The sequence below is a fragment of the Suillus subaureus genome, assembly GCF_016647635.1.
Source record: "Suillus subaureus strain MN1 chromosome Unknown BJ212scaffold_21, whole genome shotgun sequence".
Lineage (NCBI taxonomy): Eukaryota > Fungi > Basidiomycota > Agaricomycetes > Boletales > Suillaceae > Suillus > Suillus subaureus.
This window is the reverse complement of record NW_024538577.1, coordinates 200,524-219,964: the sequence shown is the minus strand read 5'-3', so window position 1 is coordinate 219,964 and position 19,441 is coordinate 200,524. Positions and strand designations below refer to the sequence as shown.

At 45.3% G+C, this 19,441-nt stretch overlaps 5 protein-coding genes across 5 annotated transcripts; 1 reads left to right on the top strand and 4 right to left on the bottom strand.

The window, feature by feature from the left end:
* Nucleotides 1–3,521: 3,521 nt before the first annotated feature.
* BJ212DRAFT_1300618 (uncharacterized protein) lies at nucleotides 3,522–4,359 on the bottom strand (the record flags this gene model as incomplete). The annotated part of the gene is made up of 4 exons (XM_041333012.1): nucleotides 3,522–3,643; nucleotides 3,666–3,839; nucleotides 3,963–4,158; nucleotides 4,222–4,359. The coding sequence occupies 4 exons, from the start codon at nucleotides 4,357–4,359 to the stop codon at nucleotides 3,522–3,524; spliced, it is 630 nt and encodes a 209-aa protein (XP_041191761.1).
* A 408-nt stretch (nucleotides 4,360–4,767) lies between these two features.
* BJ212DRAFT_1447590 (uncharacterized protein) lies at nucleotides 4,768–9,448 on the bottom strand (the record flags this gene model as incomplete). Its single annotated transcript, XM_041338418.1, has 14 exons — nucleotides 4,768–5,162; nucleotides 6,458–6,661; nucleotides 6,719–6,751; nucleotides 6,839–6,928; nucleotides 7,094–7,439; nucleotides 7,488–7,626; nucleotides 7,684–7,859; nucleotides 7,908–8,040; nucleotides 8,090–8,318; nucleotides 8,370–8,571; nucleotides 8,625–8,729; nucleotides 8,847–8,958; nucleotides 8,993–9,164; nucleotides 9,220–9,448. 14 exons carry the CDS (start codon nucleotides 9,446–9,448, stop codon nucleotides 4,768–4,770), a joined length of 2,565 nt encoding a protein of 854 aa, XP_041191760.1.
* A 333-nt stretch (nucleotides 9,449–9,781) lies between these two features.
* On the top strand, nucleotides 9,782–12,989 carry BJ212DRAFT_1482032 (uncharacterized protein; the record flags this gene model as incomplete). Its single annotated transcript, XM_041340352.1, has 8 exons — nucleotides 9,782–9,989; nucleotides 10,069–10,631; nucleotides 10,685–10,939; nucleotides 11,242–11,313; nucleotides 11,363–11,542; nucleotides 11,593–11,736; nucleotides 11,793–11,933; nucleotides 12,642–12,989. 8 exons carry the CDS (start codon nucleotides 9,782–9,784, stop codon nucleotides 12,987–12,989), a joined length of 1,911 nt encoding a protein of 636 aa, XP_041191759.1.
* A 961-nt stretch (nucleotides 12,990–13,950) lies between these two features.
* Nucleotides 13,951–15,736, bottom strand: BJ212DRAFT_1362757 (cytochrome P450). Its single transcript, XM_041335961.1, has 8 exons — nucleotides 15,475–15,736; nucleotides 15,400–15,422; nucleotides 15,172–15,362; nucleotides 14,891–15,116; nucleotides 14,714–14,835; nucleotides 14,614–14,660; nucleotides 14,437–14,559; nucleotides 13,951–14,384 (listed from the first exon to the last, which is right to left on the bottom strand). The coding sequence occupies exons 1-8, from the start codon at nucleotides 15,543–15,545 to the stop codon at nucleotides 14,159–14,161; spliced, it is 1,029 nt and encodes a 342-aa protein (XP_041191758.1). The 5' UTR covers nucleotides 15,546–15,736; the 3' UTR covers nucleotides 13,951–14,158.
* Nucleotides 15,529–16,316, bottom strand: BJ212DRAFT_363058 (uncharacterized protein). The gene is made up of 3 exons (XM_041343014.1): nucleotides 15,991–16,316; nucleotides 15,841–15,937; nucleotides 15,529–15,789 (listed from the first exon to the last, which is right to left on the bottom strand). Exons 1-3 carry the CDS (start codon nucleotides 16,149–16,151, stop codon nucleotides 15,616–15,618), a joined length of 432 nt encoding a protein of 143 aa, XP_041191757.1. The 5' UTR covers nucleotides 16,152–16,316; the 3' UTR covers nucleotides 15,529–15,615.
* Nucleotides 16,317–19,441: the final 3,125 nt, after the last annotated feature.

The window sequence follows — 19,441 nt, the reverse complement described above, 5'->3', positions numbered from 1 at the left end:
TGGTACGAAGGCTTCTTTGAACTTGGTTTCAAAGTTCGTGAAAGTTCCATAGGACTTGGTGGCAGTGTTGTCAACTTCGGTGTAAAAGGTGAGCGCCCAACCCATGGCGCTATCTTCTGTCATATACACAAGAGCGGTGATAACCTTTTTCTCATCAGTATTGTAGATCGTAGCATTAAGCGCAAAGTATGCCTTAATTGCATACAACCATTGCAAAGCCTGATGAGGGCTTCCATCATAGGTGGACGGGGCCCCGGCTTTTAATTCTGGAGTGTTGGGGACAGTGGACATCCTGAGCGTCTGGTCAAGTGATGTTTTCTGGTTCAGGGGAACGTTGTCATTCTCTCGCTGAGTTCTTGTTTCTGAGATCTTTTAACCTCTCTGATGGAGAGGGTCAGTAGGCGACTTTAATCTTTTGTTACAGTGAACCGTATATCAACTAGGATAGGCGCAACGACAGATACTCGATAAGAGTAACGTCTGCGGTTGGATCACAACCTCACAAATGTAAGGTTCTTAAGACAAGTCAGAGAGAGTGTCTCCGGCTTGAATATCGGTTATCAGACGACTTAGGATTGGGGGTCCTAAGTGAAGGATAGTTCTGGGTAAAACCTAGTAGATTAAAGTGAAGATCTATCTAAGTACATGACTGGGTTTATATAGGTAAATAGATCCATATACATCATCAGTCGAGTCAGCGTATACGTCATCAGTCGAGTCAGAGATAAGGAAATGAGTCAAAGATAAGGGAATGAGTCATCTAGCGACGGCACATGGCGGTCGTGATGTAATACAGATATAGGAAGCGGTTAGTCTAATGATGGCACAGCAAGGTGCAGTCATGACGTAATACACGAGTAAGAGAAAAAGAGATAGGGGGGTAATCACGATTGTAACACCAGTATGGATAGCGTTGGGTTTGCTCTGGAAGTTGAGCTCGCACTGGACAAAGAATGCATGAAGTTTCCGGGGCTCAGTGCCATCAAAGACATCCAGCTCCCAGACCTTGACTTTAGGATCTTCGGGGAGGGTCGTGCGACAATTGTTTCAGGCGAGATTGTTGATAGCTCTGGATAGGAGTACCATAACGCGATCCTGTGGGCCCAGGCCATCATCTCTATCATCATCGTCTTCATCATCCAGATCATCATCCAGATTTCCATCGTTACCATCCAGCGGGTTTCCGCCAGGGGTATCATGATCAATGTCATTGTCATCCAGATCTCTTTGGCCCAGAGGGGCTAGGGCTGGAGTCCGTGTAGGGGTCTCCGGATGTTGATGACTCAGAAGCTCCGAGATGCTTCCGGCAGTAGTGCGCTGGCTAACATGACGCTGCGAGAAGCTATTGAAGGTGTCGACGATAGGAGTGGAATCGTGGCGGGCAGATACTAATCTGGCTGCTCGGAGAGTGTTTGCAGTTTTCATTGGAGCCATAGGAAGTGTAAGTATACTTGGTAAGGTGTGAGTTCAAATATACTGTTAAGGTTGTACTCAAAAGATAACTGGATCCGAAGGGCTTCAGCCTCAGCTCATGTGCTGTGCCCCTTACCCGAGTATTGCCCCTTATTTCAGGAAGGCAAGGCTAATGCATCCAGAAGGTCAGACAAGTAGTGTAACGGATCCGGATGACTTCCAGATGAGGGATAAGTATCGTAGGGCTAATCCGGACGAGTCCAGACTAGAAACTAATGGTAATGGACTGTTGGAGACAGAGGCAGATACGGATAGACTATAGGAATCAATCCTAAGTCTCGGAGGGTGATGAGAGTAGAGTTACTCAAGTCCAGAGGACAGGAATGAGTAGAACTAAGATGATATTCAAACTGAGGTACTACAGAAAGTTACAGGAGGTTATATACTATAGGTATCTAATGGAATGATCAATCAGCAGAGTCCAAGGCTATGTATGAAGCATGTGGATAGTCTATTGGTAAGTAGAAACAGATCACAAATCATGAAACAGAAATGAAACATAGATAGCAGATAAGGGAGCAGGACGGATATACAGATAACTGAAATACCGGAGTTAGGGGGTTACTTAAAGGAGATGAGCACTGGTTGTGGATTTGGATGAGTTGTGGACCGGACCAGATGAGTGGACAGGTTGAATGATGAGATGTTGGAGGGAGATAAGATGTGGATAGGATTGGAGATAAGATGTGGATCTGAGATGAGATAAGGGTCGGATCTGAGATCCAGATATGCAGATATGACACACATACACGAACCTAAATAAAAATAAAAATAAAAATTAGTAACCAAACCATCACAAAAAATCACAAAAATATGAGCACACCATGGAAAGATTATAATTAAATGTCTTCTGGTCCTTGGTCAACCTTCCATTGTGGGGCTTCTTGAAAGGGACTATGCACCACTTCTCAAGTGGGTATGCACTGTCAGCCCAAACCCAATGGTCATCTGGCAGAAGGGTTTCATGCTGTTGATAGAGATGAGTTGATCAGAAAGAATAGGTATCATGGACACTCCTGGGATGATCAAGAGCATAATCGACAATGACAAGGTTGTGAGGCATAACAACTGCCTAAAAAATATTTAATTATTAATCATGAAGGGAGGGGAAAAAATACCTGGCAGCCAAGAGAATAGTTAGATTTCCTATCATAGAATGTCTCACCAAAATGAGCAGGTTTGGCATAGAGGTCAACTGTTGTGCCATTAATAGCTAGAATGCCATTGCACCACTCAGGACAAGTCTTGGACTCTGCAAATTGCCAAGCAAACTCAGCATCTTCTGAATCAGGACATGGGAAACCAACAAATTTGTCATGCTGGTCAAGCAGTGCAATTCACAACTGACCCAACACTTATACCTGCCCATTGGGCAACATCCTCAAGAGAAATTGCATTGCCATAGTGGCCAGCACGATTAAGGAAAATAGCAAGCTGAATGGAAATGGGAAGTTGGGGATTATTGGATCCATTGAAAAAGATATGATGATCAGAGATTTGATTGAGGATGTCATCAAAAATGATAGGGTCAACATGTAGCTTTTGCCGAAATAAGTAAGGGCGGTGTTTCTAATGATGGACAAGCATGTGTAGCTGGGGAGCTCATGGGGGAGGCTCATCTGGCTTGTTGAGGACATGAGCCCTTGCAACCTCATCATGAAGAGCTGCAATTTGGTGCTGAAGCCAATCATAACATGCAGTGATCTCATCAGAATCTGTAGATCCATCAGAAAATTCACCAGAGGAGCTGGAGGAAAGGGTGGGTGAAGAGGTGATGTCCATGCTTGAATCAGAGTTGGAATTGGAGCTGAGCTAGAATCAGAGCTTGATTCCTGAGCTTCCAATGCATGCTGATATTGGAGTTGGGCTAATGACAATGCAGTTTTATCAACTGCATGAAGGAGATCTTTACAGCTGGATGGGCAAGGCATGATGTGGCTTGAGATTGAGATATGTGTTCCCTTATCATCCCCCTAACTGATCAGTGTGATTGATAAGCGGAGTTTAAATCGGAGTTTCAAAATTTACCATGGTCAGTGTGCTAAGTCTCACTCATTGTGGATGACAGTGACCAAGCTACCATCCCAGCTGTGCTGCCCTCCCTGGATGCTACCACTGGCAACTGGTTCCAATGCGCCTTCATCTATCACCTCCCTGAAAATCAACATTCCTAACAACAACACCAATAATACCACAAACATCATCAACTTTCATTCCCCTAACAACAACACCAATACCACTATGAACTCCATCAACTTTCACTCCCCTAACAACAACACCAATACCACTATGAACTCCATCACTCATGCAACGTGCAGTGCCAAAATTTTCACCTCCCAGCTGGGAGTCAGCCACACTGTGGATTTCTATGCACTTATTCATCCATGCAGGGGGCTGGTTCCTCCACCCATCAAACTGCTGCTGGCACCTAGCTCCCTCCCCCAAGCCCATACACTACTGGCACTTGGCCCATTCCCCCATTCCCTCACCTCCTTCAACTGACCCCTTGCCTCCTTCAACCAACCCCTTGCCTCCTTCAACTGACTCCTCAGCTCCCTCTCCCAAACCCTCAGCCCCCTCTCCAAGACTCTCAGCTCCCTCCACTGAACCAACTTGACATAACCAACCCCTCAGCTCCTTCCCCCAAACCCTCAGCCCCCTCTCCAAGACTCTCAGCTCCCTCCACTGAACCAACTTGACACTGGTGCTCAGTGCAGTCCCCCAGCTTACCTTCTCCCTTCACATCACCCCCCTCCTCATTTCACCAGTGCTGGGGGCAGTCCAGTTGATGACCCAAATAATAACCTCTATGATGACCCTTATGCCAATGACAACAGCCCTCTCTCTGCCCCCCACCACCGGTTGCTTGACCCATTCTGTTGTCATCAGCCCTTAGCCCACTCCCCCAAGCACATGTGCCACTATTAATGAGTCCCCCCTCCCCTCTCCCCGCAGCACATGTTTTTTTGTTCACTTGTGTGCTTGTCTGATGGGTCTGGTTCCTGGTACTTATTCATTGTTCCCCTCCTCACATAGTACATATAGCCTGCTGGAATTCTGTTGTTTGGGCAGGTGGAGACTGACAGACTAGTTATTATATTCCTACGTCCCTTATCATGCATGCTACTCACATTATCACTCACAAATGCACAAGTATGGTTTCGAAGTCTGATCTGTGCTGGCCATCTATGGCCAAGTTTGTTCTCAAACTTTACTGATAGTTTACTGAGTCTTAGCAAGTCTTAGCGATGTTTTAGTGAGTTTAGAAATCAACTCTGAGTCCCATTAATGTATTCAAGATGCTATTTCAAAAGAATGATGATCTGCAAATTTGTTAACATAGAACCCGCAGTAAGTATCTAGAGTCTCATGGAATGTGGCTTTCTCTGGGACAAATTCCTCACCAAAGATGGGTAGCAAGTGAGCTGCACAAACGATTGTGTCAACATGAATGATTGAGAGCTCCTGAGTGTTGAGCTCTAAGTCAAGAAAGGATGGCTTGACCATCCACATTCCATTTCCAGGATTGGGCTCATCAGAGACAAGCTTAAACCAGTGTACCAGAGCACACGGAAAAGTCTCTAAATCACAGCCATAATGGAAGGAAAAAAAACATAGCACATGGACAACTTCCATACCATGTATTCCATCCTCACTTCCAGTGTTCACAAATACAGTGTCATAGCATCCTAGACCTCCACACCATGAACAACAGCAAACTAGGATTTTCACCACAGGCCTCACAGGCCTTACAAGCACTCACAGGGTTTCACAAGTGTCACAAGGTTTCACATATTCCTCTTGTTTGAGTAGGCTTGTACATACTGTACAGAGACTTAAATTTTTGACCAAAATGATAGTTGTAGCCCTTATTAAGTGGAGCCTATCCATGGTCTCATGACATTTTTTGGTTAAGATCCCAATAAGTTATAAGCAAAATACTAGAAAGTGGTGGGTTCAAGAAAGTTAAGGCACAACTTATTTACATAAGCAAGAATGCGAAAATTCACTAAGTCTCTGCCAGCCACATCATGCGGCTTTGTTTGGCACTGCTTATATAAGCAAAAATGCGGTCAACCAAAGTCTTTCTCACTCACTGTCTTTCTCTAACAATTTTCAAGTGTTTGCCTCTCTTCTCTTCTTCTTTGATGTTGTTGTTGTTGTTGTTGTTGTTGGAGGTGGGTGGTGCTGGTACTGGTACTGGTGTTTTGAACTCTGGTGAGTCTTTTTCTCTTTCTTTGTGTTCAACTCTCTGACATTGTCTTCCTCCTCCTGTCTGGTGAGTTCCCTCTTTATAGCTATCTCCCTTCCTCTTCCTCCTCTAAGTTTCGTGTTTTTGCCTCTTTGGTAAGTCTCTCTCTCTCTCTCTCTCTTCTTCTCCTTCTCTCTCTGACCCCTCCTAGTTCTCTTCCTCTCCTTCAATTTTCGCACTTGTGCCTCTTTGGTGAGTCTCTATTCTTCTCCTTCCCTCTCTGACCCCTCCTTCTAGCTCTCTTCCCTTCTCCTCCTCCTCCTCCTCCTCCTCCTCCCTTTAATTTTCGCACTTGTGCCTTTGGTAAGTCTTCCTCTATCTCTTCTTCTCCTTCCCTCTCTGATCCTCTCCTTCTAGCTCTCTCACCTCCTCCTTCTCCCCAACAATTTTTGCATGTTTGACTATTTAGTGAATCTTCTTAGTGAGTCTCTCCTCCCCTCTCCTTTTCTCCTTTGATTCTTCTTTTGACCTTAGATTTTTGCATTTTTGTCCAGTTTAGTAAGTTTCATCTTTAGTTAGTAGTGTATATGTCTATGTAGTAGTTACTTTGAATTTGACTTCAATTTTTACATTTTTGCATTTTGGGTGTTTTGAGTATCATAATTGAACAAATATGGCTGCTCTGAAATGTACAGATTGTACAAGCCTGTACAGACTGTACTACCTTGTGACACTCTTGTACAGGACTGTAAAGAGGGGACTTCCTTGTGTCCCTGTGAAGCTTGTACAGACTTGTACAAGTCTGTACAGTCTGTACAGGTACCCCCTGGTTTGCTGATGAAGGGACAGAATGGATATGTTCATGTCGCATTCCCCCAATACCACTGGGATCACTCAGTGCAAAGAAAGTAGATACTGCAGAGCCAAAGACCTTGATGTGGCCTTCAAATCTGGGGCAAGCACTAAGCGGGATAGTGTCAGACGTATGTTCATCATCTGTGAGGAGTTGGTCATAGGGAAAAAGGCAGACCAGTCAGGGCAAGTTTGGTACACTGAGTTCTTCTGCCAGTGCATGAATGGTGCATGCTCATTTGCGTTCTTTTGTTGGGTCAGATAATAATATATATGAAAGAAAAGATAACACATGAGGTACGCATGCCAGTTTCACATCACATTGCACTTGGGCTCCCTCCACTGCACCATCATCTTCCTCATCACTTTCATCTTCCTTGCTCCTCTCATCTGCCTCACCACTGTCGTCCACTTCACCACCATTGTCCATTTCACCATCATTGTCCACTTCACCACTGTTGTTTGCCTCGCCACTATCCTCCACATCTCCATTGTTGTGTGATGGGTCTTGTTGGCTTATATCTATTCAATTTTTTATTCAGTACCAATATTATATATGATAAGAGATATACATACCAGGATGTGGACCTAACATTCCACATGCCATGAAGTCTGTATGTGCAGCAGCAAGTTTATCAAGGTGCTGGTTTGTTAGTAACATCTGTCCGAGTGCGTTAAATTTACTTGATTGTTGCCATGGTTCTTTAATGGCCTTGATGTGTTTTGACTCTGTTATGGATGAACACACACCATTTGGTGCACCAAACATGTGGATAAGCATAACATAATGCATCAGGGAATGCTGATGTGGTAGTGAGAATCCGTCAAAATGAACACCGGTCTCTTGAAAAATCTTGCAATAACAGTGAAACCAGTCAAGGGCCTCCTTGATTTCCTCAAGCATGTTCTCCATGATAATATCCTGTCATATGAGGTAGCAAAATTCAAGGAAGGCGCAAAAGCACTGGACAATGTCATTGGGGACATGTGCCTCAATTGCAGGCAAGTAGACCTTCATTAAGGCCTTTGAATTGTTGCCAGTCCATTGAGTGAATCCATGGCCTTGAGGAAACTGGCAAAGGCCTGCAAATGATGGTGCTGCAGCAATTCTAGAGAAACAAGTCCATGGGTTAGCAAGAGTCGCTGAAGAAATATTGTAAGGGTACCTTCTATCTATGTCATCCATTACCACCTTAGCATGAGTTTTTCTGTGTATGCATTCTAAGTACTTCTCGACCCAGACAACAAGGTGGTCTTTGAACATACCCTTGATAAGTTGATGCAGGATATTGGGGGACAGAAGTTTGTGAATGTCAGTGTGTGGATAATTGTTTGTAAATGGCTACTGTTGTTAGAAAGCTTCAAGCAGTTGGATCAAAATGAAACTTACTACGACATCAGCATCAACACCCCACTGATACCACAGCATACTGAAGTTGACATTATCACAAAGGACATTTGTGACTATTTGAGCATGAAGTTGGGCATCTTTGCCATCTAGATCTGCTGGCAAAGCAAAACATCTTAGGAATACATTAGATTTAGACAAGTTTGTGCAAAAAGAACACTTACTTAGCACACCAATTTGATATGATACAAGAAAGTATGACCTGTTCTGGATAATCCATGATGTATGGTCCTAAGCCATAAATGACACATTGAAAGTGACCATCCCCAAAGTGCATGACCTCAGGAACAGTCATGAAGGTCTTGAAAGACCACAATATTCGTGAGAGAGATGAATGAAATAATTGTTTCTTAAATTTTCTAAATTGCGCATCCTCAGAATATTGTTTTATGGCTGTAGAAACATTGTACAGGGGGCACTGCAGAAAATAAAAACACTACATACTCTTTGGTATGGCTAAAAAGCCAACAACAGCAACAGCATTGCGATGAGTGTGGTGAACATTATTCTTCACATTGCCAATTGATGCATAGAGTGGATAATAATCATTTTGTCTGGTTGCGACCGAGACCATTGTCTTGTCGCTTCCAAGAAGGATGGGTACAAAAGTTGAACCATGTGTTGCTGGATCTTTGGCAATTTCATCCTAAGATTATTTAGATCAGCATCATGTCAAATATCAAGTAGTTAAGAACTTACAGCTTGATTCCATGCCCAGTCTCCCGATATGACATTGTGCCACTGCCATTTTGTGTTACCTCCCTCTCCCTTCCATTCACGATAAGGCACATACTCCATCTCGTCCTTGAAGTCTGGATTGGCGAGCATGTTGCAGACCACAGCATGTGGATCTCAGAACCATGCAGTGTAAGGAGTATCCATCCATGGGGCATGAGCCTCCAAGTCAGAGTTGCTGGGAACTGAGCCTTCTCCATTAAACTTCATTGTGAAGCTCTCCCACGCAACTTCTCCAAGGGGTATTGCATTGATGGTTGAATACAAGTCTTTGTGGTCAGCGAATGGTGGGGTGTCTCTGTGATGCGCAAGGGTTCGTCCCCCACAGGTACATAAGCTTGTCAATATCACTGCCAGACATTTGATTTTTCATATATAAAAACTCCATGGTTTCAAACTCTGTGCAATCACAAAATGGTGTCCAGTCACCATGCTCTCTTGATGTGAATGGAGGTGGTGGAGCATCTGGGTGGATGAACTGACCATGTTCATCGCAGATTTGCCCTGTATTGATAGAAAAATAAGAAACACATCAGTGATAAAATAGTCAGATATGCACCATTGAGCTCTAAGTGATAATCTTGGTAGGTCTCCTTGGGATTTAGGACTGGAGTTGGAATGTTTGTGTTTTCAGCCTCACAGTCAAATTCTCCTGCCTCAAGGCCCAACTCTCCTGCCTCAAGGCCAAGTTCTCCCACCTCAGGGCCTTCTCCAGTCTCGAGGTTTGGTTCTTCAGAATGTTCTCGGGCTCCCTGCTGATTTGGGATGTCGAAAGAAGAGTTGTGCATGGCATGGCGATGTTGCGTGAGTCTGGATTGGTTTCTGAAAGAACATGTGCAGCCAGCATGAGGACAAGGAATTAGATTAGCCTGAAATATCTTGTGTGAATGAGTGTTCTTTTGGGACTGGCAATGAGGGTGTGCAGACATTGTGGGAGGGACTTAATCATAAAATTACTGCAGAGAAATTGAGTTTTGTAATGATAGTGCATGTCATGGAAACACAACATACTAATACACATAAAACACCCTTCAACAACTCTGAGTCCTACTAGTAGTGAGTTGACCTCATTGTCACCTTTTGGGTGTCTTCACTTCCATCTTGCTTGAGTCTTGCTGGTCATGGTTCACACACATCCAACTAATGTGTTGAAGAGGCCTGCTCAGGTAGTTTTGGACATGAAACAGAAGAGGCGGACTACAGCTCAGGTTAAAGAAGATCAGGCATGCACTGAGAAGGAGCAAGAGGAACAAGACCAGAAGGCAAAGCAAGCCATCATGCAAGTGGCTGCCAGCTCAGCAGAAAGCTGCCATCCAGCAGGAGAACACAGTATCTTCAAAGAAGCCATGACCCTGCCCAACTGGCAAAGGCACTGCAGCAACATCTTCTCATGCTCATGTTGTTGCAGTTGATGACAATGAAGATGAAGACTCTCAAGTCCTGGGACAGAGGAAACACATCCAGAAGACTGATCACCACAATGCTGTCAATGCGGTCCGAACTGCAATGCAGCCATCTCACCCATGTGCACCAGATGCTGCCAGGAATGGAAACAAGCTGATGTGGGTGTTTTTTCAACTGCCCATCATGCTTTTACTTACTGGAACAACGTTATTTTACTGGAATCTGCTCCATGAATTTACCAGCGACCTAAAAAAAATATCTTCAGTTTCAGGTTGGGCTCAACAAGTCAATACAAAGATTGAGTCTACCCCATTCAAGGCGCCATTGCACTTAGAAAGTGCCTCTTCTCTTTCTCATCCCACTGGATCTGCACTATCTCAAGTCACTCATGCAACAACTAATGCAACAACTACTGCTACAGCTCCCCCTGTGACACCTGAAAGCTCTGTGATCAACAACGATGTTGAAATTGAAGATCACACACCAGACTTGGCTGATGGGCCTGAGCACTTAGCAGTGTATACTCTTGCAAAGATGGGTAAACCAAAGCACATCCAGAAATCAATGGTAGCTAAGTTTTTACCTAGTTTTAAATTTGTTCAATACTAACTTACTTTTAGGACGTGATTGAAGTCGAGGATGTTTCCCAACCTCCAACTCCACCAATTCCTTCACAAATGAGGCTCCTTCAACATGGTTTGGGTAGCACCTGTCCTCATATCACTTGGTCTGAACCAAAGGATGTTGCAGTGGACCCTGAGGGCCAGGAGGACTCTATCATGATTGTGGATGATGCTGATGATTTTGATCTTGAAGACTACGATGCCAGCGCTGCCACAAGGAACACAGGTGGGAATAAACGAGTCACCACATTGGTAGGTTACGCTGATTATGTAAGACTTCACTACTAACAAGATTCATATTCCAGACCAACGTGGAAGTTGTGGATAATGCTCCTCTGCCCAAGCATATCAAATGAGAGGCAGAAGGTGACATGATTGCTGGAGAGGCCTTGAGGGCAAAATACAAGAGCAGCGACCTTCCTCCTGGCTGCTTGGACTGAAATTTATGGCACAGGGTGTTTATTCCCACAGTGGCACATGCAGCTGGTGGTGAGAATGTCCACCCTTGGTTGATTGAGGATGATGTACTCATCCCAATTCTTACTAAGGCATAGAACATCATTTATGCAGACAATCCATCCCTGATGAAATACCAAATCATACCTGGTGGTGCTGTCTATCATGTGGTACATCAATGGTGTCTTCAATTTCATACCAACACTTCACAAATGGTAGGTTAAACAACGCCTCAGTGAATGGCACAAAGGGTTTGGATCTGCCACTGTCATGATCATTACAAGTCTCATAGCTTCTGACACTACATACAAAACTGACCAAGAGCATACCAAGTTTGCCAAGTTCTGGCTCAAAGACAACCGCTTCCTTTTCTCAGATGTTAGCTCTGATGACCCAGAGGTTTGTGTTGTTTCTGTATTGCTTTGTGCTAATGCAATTTTATAATTCAGGCATGGTCAGGGATGTGGCAGTCTATGTTTATGTTGCAGACTTTCGCTGCACACCTAAACTATACTCAAGGCTGGATGGAAATTCCAGCAATCAACAGCGAAGATGAAATCATGCGGGCATCACTTGCTTTGTTGGCAGGGGTGGTAACTATCCTACCTTTATGTTTCACTTTTCCTTACTCATTTTAATTTTTCAACAGGTAAAACGTGCTCTGTACCTCCTTTCTGTAGGATTGATGAGTTTTACCATCACAGCAGCTACTGGGAAGGGAAAGAAGAAAGCTGCTAATACTACATGCAAGGGTAAGGCATCCACTTCTAATGGAGACATCTGGGAGGCTGTGATTGGGGAGAATGAGAGCTTCTCTGAGCTGCTGTAGAGACTCGCTCCTCTATATTGCCACTATAGGATGATATACCACCCCTTCCCACTGATACTTCAGTTCTGATCCTCTGGATAAGTCACTCACACTATTGCACACTGATGCGCAACTGCCATGCACACACAAATGTGCTTGCACATCCTGCACACCCACTCTAGGTCCTCCACTACAGTCCATCCACCCGTCCATGTCCTTGCTAAAGTCCACTGGTGTGTTTTTATCATACTCTTATCACTCTGATGTACCTTCTGGGCCAATTATAGCACTATAAACATGCAAGCACGCACTTAAAACACTATTACATACAGATATCACTACCTACTCACTTCACCTCTGCACTACAAGCATCGCCTAATGCCCAATATAGAGAAGGGACTGGGAGTTTTTTAGAGTACCTTATCCTAGCACCTCCCACCTCTGTGTAGTAGCAGTAGTTTGCACATCAGAGCCAGTTTGAAAGCACTAAGAATTTGAACTCATGCGCTACCTTTATAGATGCAATCACCTCTAGTCAGCTCGATTCTCTCTCCACTGGATTTCATTTCCAGATAGCTCTAGCATCTACGCTTTAGACCCCCATTGCGTGCGCTCTCACTTTCTATTGCATCAGCACACTTTCGCTGCACATCTTCTTCATGCTTCTTCCAGTATTCACACATCCTATAGCGCCCATTCAGTTTTGGAGTCTCCCTCAGTCATTTTAAGGACCTTCTCTCAGTAGCTGTCCTTAGGGTCAAGTTCTGTCTCACATCCAGGTCTTGCTTTAGAGTCCCCCTAAAAGTAGTCAGTTTCTCCCATAGTCCAAAGTCCTCACCTTCACCACTCTGGGGTTACGATACGTGCATGTTCATGCAAGCAATCAAGAACATTCCCTCCACAGTCATGGAGGGCATCATTCAGCAAGCCCAGCAATACATGAAAGCTACCCCTCATGGAGGATGGTCCAAGGGCACTGACAAGCCTGTGGAGGAAGAGATTGATGAAGAATATGTCAATTTACTTGCTTTCTGCTAAAGGTAAGTTCATTTCACTGCATGTATTAACCATTGGCATTCACTCATCATCCTAATTTCCAGATCGCTGTTCCCTGGATCCTCACTGGTACATCACTTCTTGGTTGCATTCTCTCAAGCTTAGTATGATGTTCTGGTATCACTGCTTGCTTCTATACCATCTTTTCCACATCTCATTGATCATGACTTCCATCTGAGCCGCATGCTGCTTGATTTTTTCCACCACAATTTTCTGTTGCTACATCTTTCATCCTGCTTGACATGTTTTTGACCTGTGCTTTACACATTTCTAACTTCGTCTTAATTGCATCTTGTTACACACTTACCATTTTGGATAATCTCGACATTTGTTTTGCAAAGCGCATTAAGACAACTCTAAGCTCAAACATAAGAAAATGGATCTAATTTTTTCAAGTGTGGTGTTCTTACTTGTTCTGGACTTGAATTGGACTTTGTTCATGATTTCAGCGACTGACCTTATTAAGGGAACATTAAGTAATATGTAGTTTTCCTGATGTGGCGGCACCCGGTTCATCCTTGGAAGCTGATTTCGACGAGTACGTCATCTTTCAGTTTCCGTCTACGGGCTCATTTCTACAGACTGGCCTTTGGTGTTTTGGTGATCAGAATGCGGAAGCGTTCAATCAGATTATGTACAAGACAGCAAGGGACGAACTCGCGAAGATATCTGAAGAACACGAGGTCGTTTGAATCACACCTGCAGAGTACGGGGCGTCATGTTTGTCGTTAATGTGGTCTTTATCTATCCCATAATAACCAAAGTGTGGTCAGTCTTGGGAGCACATGAGGACCTACGCCTGGTGACCATTGTACCAGCCATCTGGGGCTGTAGGATTCCCCTATGATTGTGAGCTGAGGTCCAGAAGCGAAACAAGACCGAGTCATCAAGCACTAGCTGATGTTCTTGAGCTTCAATCAGCTTATCACTCTTGACTCGGACATCGAAACTTTCTGCTGAACTCAAACAAAAGTTTTGTTGAAGTTGACATCACCAGCCTCGTCTATGTAGTACTACATACATTGTCTTCAACTCTGCGACTAAAAAGAACGTTCTAATATTATTTACGCAGTAAGGTGCCAAAATACCAGCCCTCAGCACGAAAATATTATCATATCTCAACCTCATAAATACGTCCCTACTTCAAGATCCTACAACTCCTCTCCATACTTGGCCATCACGCTCCTCAACGACGCCTCGTCTCCAAACCGCGGCTCGAAGCGCACAGTAAATGGTTTTGGGTGCGCAATCACACCATCCACGAAGCCCGCTTGGTCAACAGGGTTCTCTGGGTCCTGCGTGATCTTGAACGACCACAAGAGGAGTACGAGGTTGATGAAGACCGAGCGATTCGCTATGTGCCGACCGGGGCAGATTCTACACGTCGATTTTCAGTATGTACAACGTGGCTTATCAGGGAAAGGCATACCTGCGTCCAAAACCGAATGAAGGGAACTTGAGGTCTTCCCGGATTTTGCCATCGCTATCGAGCCATCTCTCAGGAATGAACTCGTCAGGGTTGGGATAGACGCTCGGGTCGCGCGAGATAGCCCTGTCAAAGGTGATCAGCGCACACATTTCGCCTAGAATGTACATCATTCAGTACCAATGGTTGCCAAAGACGATAGCACCCTTTGGTATACAAATGTCTTTCTGCTCAACCAGCGATTCAATTCGGGGATCACGCCAGAGCATTAGAAACGTACGTATACGATGTCGGTTTGGGCACAGTGGGCGAATCCAAGAGTTGTTACGGGCCTCCAGCGAAGACATTCCAGCATAAACGCCTCAACCTGCGGGAGGGAACTGTAATCGTCGAACGTGGGAGCTATGACAACCGAATTGAGATTCATTTATTCAGATGAGCTCACATGTTGACTTACCCCTGTCACGACCAATGACGGTATCCAGTTCCTCTTGCACCTTCTCCTGCGCCTTGGGAAAGCATGCAGAAGCCATGACAACAACCATAATCGCGACAGCAGTCGTGTCTGAACCGGCGCCAAAGAGCGAACCAGTAAGATAGGCCATTTCGTCGTCCGAAAGCTTGTGCGAAGACTGATTCTCAAGAAGATACCGAGCAAACGAGGGTCCAGCTTTGTCGGTCGCCTGCGAAGAACAGGTCAGGTAGGTATTGAGGAAAGATGATTTAAAAAAACCCGACCAATTCTTTCGAAACACGATCAAGTTGATCATGGAAGAGCTGACTCTCTTCCATTCTCCATTGCTCCAACTCGGTTGTGTATCCCGGGACGAATCTGAATATTGGGAAGCGTTCTATCAACAGCGCACCAGGTCGCATGAGCATCTGGAAGCGTTTGAGCATCTTCTGGATGATGACGATCTCCGGAGCATCTATGGCGGTGGGCGTAGGACTTCCCATACATGACACGCAAGATCACTGAAGCGGCATAGCTTGAGTTGAATGCGTAAGTGGTTATACAATCAGCCATAAAGTAAAATATACCGATTCGCCGCTGCCTGGTGTTCTTTAGGGTTATCAAGGATGTCAAAGATGACATCACGGGCGGCATTCATTTGGATGGGCGCATAGGATTCTGCGGCCTTCGCTTGAAGGTGAGTGTGTGCGGCCCTGGATAATATAACTTCAGTTAAGTGGTCGCGAAGAGAAGATATTACACAACTTGCGAAGTCTCCGGAACTGCTCTCCTGCGGGTGCAAGGATCAGACGCAGCCCGCGAGATAGAATCTCTCCTGCTGCAACTGCACGGGGGCGGTCTGCTAGTAGACCACCTTCTTTCTCCATTATGTCAACGGATTCCTGTGCGAGTGAGCATGCGCTTTAGTAGCCCTTAGTTCGGAGTCATCTTACCTGATATCTGCCAATGATGACCATGACCTTGGGCCCGACTCGAAGCGAGATAATGGATCCGTAGGTATTAATCCATTCAGCAAAACGTTGAGATTGGCTGCAATATGTCCATTGTTAGTGTCCACATAGACTCGGAGAGTATGTGCTCACTTGGCTCTTGGTATAGCGTTTCCAAACAGCCAGTGTCCAGGGGGTCCAGGAGGAAGAGGCAAGCGTGACCTTGATCGTATCTTAGTGCGGAGGAAACTGCCTGCTAGAACGAGAGCGACCAATGCTCCTAGGGCCTTGAATTCAAATCTTAAGTCGATCATTGCTTAATGATCTACCAGCGCAAATACAGTAACTTTGTGAAAGGGAGCAAACGGAGGGACGAAGGACGGTAAACGCATAGTGGAGCAGTCATGTTCTATCTTATAGCTGTCGAGCTGACACCGACCAGTGCTGAAGCGCTGATTAGAGACTAATCCTATTGGGTGATGGAAGGCCCCGGGATTCCTGACTGTTAAATTTTTATCCAGACATGACAGAAATTTGGGTCGAAATGTGAATTTGCCCTAATTTTTACAACGATCGCACTTCCGACGTCGCGCTCAGCGGGCCTAGACAACACTCTGCCTTTTGGTTTTCAGGTTCACAGTACAAGGATGGTCTGGGATAGGAAGCTACAGTAGGGCCCTCTACAGTACAGTACCGACCAGAGCGATCGAAGTTAGCGCTGCATGAATCAAGTCTACTAGCTGCAACAGTACAGCCTGTCTTTGGCATGTTCGATGTTAGCGTCACAAGAGACATACTGATTTTGTCCAGACTTTTTCACCATTAATTCAAACATCAAACCCATACCTGAAATCAGGCATCCCCCACGTGTATTCGGGGGGCCTGTAATGAATCGATCGTTAGTGCGGCTTTAGAAATTAGAAGAGGCGTAGCGCTCTGCCAGTTGTCATGCGTGACGCAACTAGTATGACGCATCGATGAAAATCGATGCGGTGATCCACCGCGGTGTTCGCAGTGGACATATACGTCATATTCTAGTTCGTGTTTGACCATTCATTTTGGGTATTCGAGTACAGGTTTGCGAAGAGCTTTAAGAGAGACGAAGAGACGCAGCTTGGCTCTGCTTAGAGTCTAGAGGCCAAGGATGATGCTAAGGCCATTTACTAGCAGAGCGGTTGCTAGTACTTTGCTAGTACCAAACTAATACACCACTTGGCACATGATGGTTTGATGTCAGTGCCTAGACCCTAGCTACATTTAGAGAACTACTACCGCAAGTTCCCGCTCTATTTCACACCGCCACCTCAAGTTACTTTGACCACCGTGTCTTCTAATGACGGGCGACGTTACCAGGCGATACAGGCCGTTACCTTGTTGCCTAGTGTGCGGACAGAGTCAAGCGTGTTTAAACGTCGCTGAGGACCTCTGAGAACACCCTGGGAGTAGTGATCAGTGAATCGCCGGGACCGGCCTGGCCGGTCACCTACTACGACCGTCAACCTGGGTCAAATACCCGCATTCAACCCACGGGTAAGACTGTTCTAACATTCTTCTGGTTCCACACCTTCCCACCCAGGAGCATTGCGGGTGCGGGTGCACTCGTAGGTGGGTTGTTTTAAGCACAAGAGAAGTCCATCCACCCGGGTCAAGTATGCAACCCCAAACATGTAAGCACCTTCTGCTACCTCTCGTTTCACGCCTCACCTTTTTCGTTCTGATGAGCGGAAATGTCTTACATTCCGACTCTTTGTGATTAGCATTAGTCACTTGCAGGCTTCGTCATGCCCCGAGTCTGTCATCCAAGCAACCCTCTTACTATGTAATATTTATGATTTGGTGCGGATACCGGAGGTTTTCTCATTTGGTTGATTGCTTTGCTTGCAACTGTCTGCTTATAGTCGCAACTCTGAGTCCCGAAGCCTGTCCACTGGTCAGTAACCAGTCTTCTTTGGCATCCAAGGACGGGAGTGGAACAACTTGCAAGACAATGAAACCAGGCCTTTGAATATACGAACACTGTAAGCAAATCAATCCGACGGCTGTCTTCTGTAACAGCGCCTGCTCCGTACTTGACACTGCTTATGACATCATCACATCCGTAGGTTGGGTGACGAGCAGTGCAAAGCAAAATCAAGTCTCTAGGTCGCGCCACCACACGAGTGAAACATCAAGCGGAACGAGTCTGACTTCGACCAACAAACCAGTGACCTTGTGGTGTCCATAGCAAAAGTCACATCGAACGTAACAAAAATTTTGCTTCGATTCAACTAAGTAGTTCACCTCGCAACAACACTACGTGATGTATGCAATATACCGAACTGTATGTCCGTGAATTCAAGAAGAATCACAAATCACAATTATACTTACCACATCGCCGTAATAGTCGATTGATAGTCTGCAGCAGCCGAACTCAGTTGAGTCCACCAATCATATCGGGACCGCTCACGGATCAACGTAAGCGCAGAAGACCCGCAGAATTAGACTCAGGCGACTGGTCTTGTATAATACAACCTACGATGACTACCTAAGTATTAGGTGAGTCGATAGTCCGACGAACAGCGTCTCCGGGACGCATCAAACTGTGACCACTGATCTCAAGTTCACAGTAAGCACGACTGAAGACTTCTATGGTACTTAGTTATCACGTTACTGCAGTAATTTTTCATGCCCGGCAATCGGTAACGGGGGAAATTCTCAACCGATATGAGAAGACATTGAGTTACCGTAAGGATTCAAGTTTGGTGAAGGGTATTCTTGTCGTGGGCGCAATTCTTGAAGAGAGGTTCTCGACCTTTCTCGACCCTCCATGTGAATCTTATGGATAGTGTCACAACTCGCCTAATACGGTTCCTCTCACTTAAATTTCAAGACTAACTTTGAGGGTATTTGAAATATGAGGACTTAGTTCTAAAGACGGCCAAGTTCAGCGAAGTTAATGCACACCATGGGCATAGATATCCTCATTTGAACCTTTAAGTTCCTGCTTGTCTTCACCAGTGCGTGTTTTGCCGTCATACCAGCACCCGAATAGTACTAGTAACCTCACCGGAAGAATGTACATTGTACAACGAGAGCCGGAAGTTCCGATCTACACACTTCGATATCACTACGGATCACCAGGGACCACCAGGCCAGGATTGCCAGGATTTGCTTCAAGTTGTTTGATAAGTATTCAACGGCCATAGCGATCGTGAACCTTGTTTGACATTCAGTGGCAAAGGTCAAAAAAAAAAGAAAGTAGAACACGGGGGATTTGATTTTGATTTCGACGGCATTCGCCTAGGATGTGCCTAGACATCCAAAACGTCCCACTACCCAACTCGGACCTCTCCACACTGGCATGCGGCCGCGTTGGCGAAGCTCCAATAATGACATAAAGCCATGCGGTTACCTTTAGATATGCATTTTCATTAGAGTTAATCGTTGCATGCGAGAGCTATATCATTTCAAACCTCCCAACCGCGGAGCCTATATCATTTATGCGATTTGCCGTAGGTCCTACGGCGTTTTGTACCATTGCATCCGAGGGTGGACCCTTGAATTATTTACGACAGGCGGGGTTGGAGGTCACCTCAGTCAGAGGCTCTGAGTCAGTCTAAGCTGT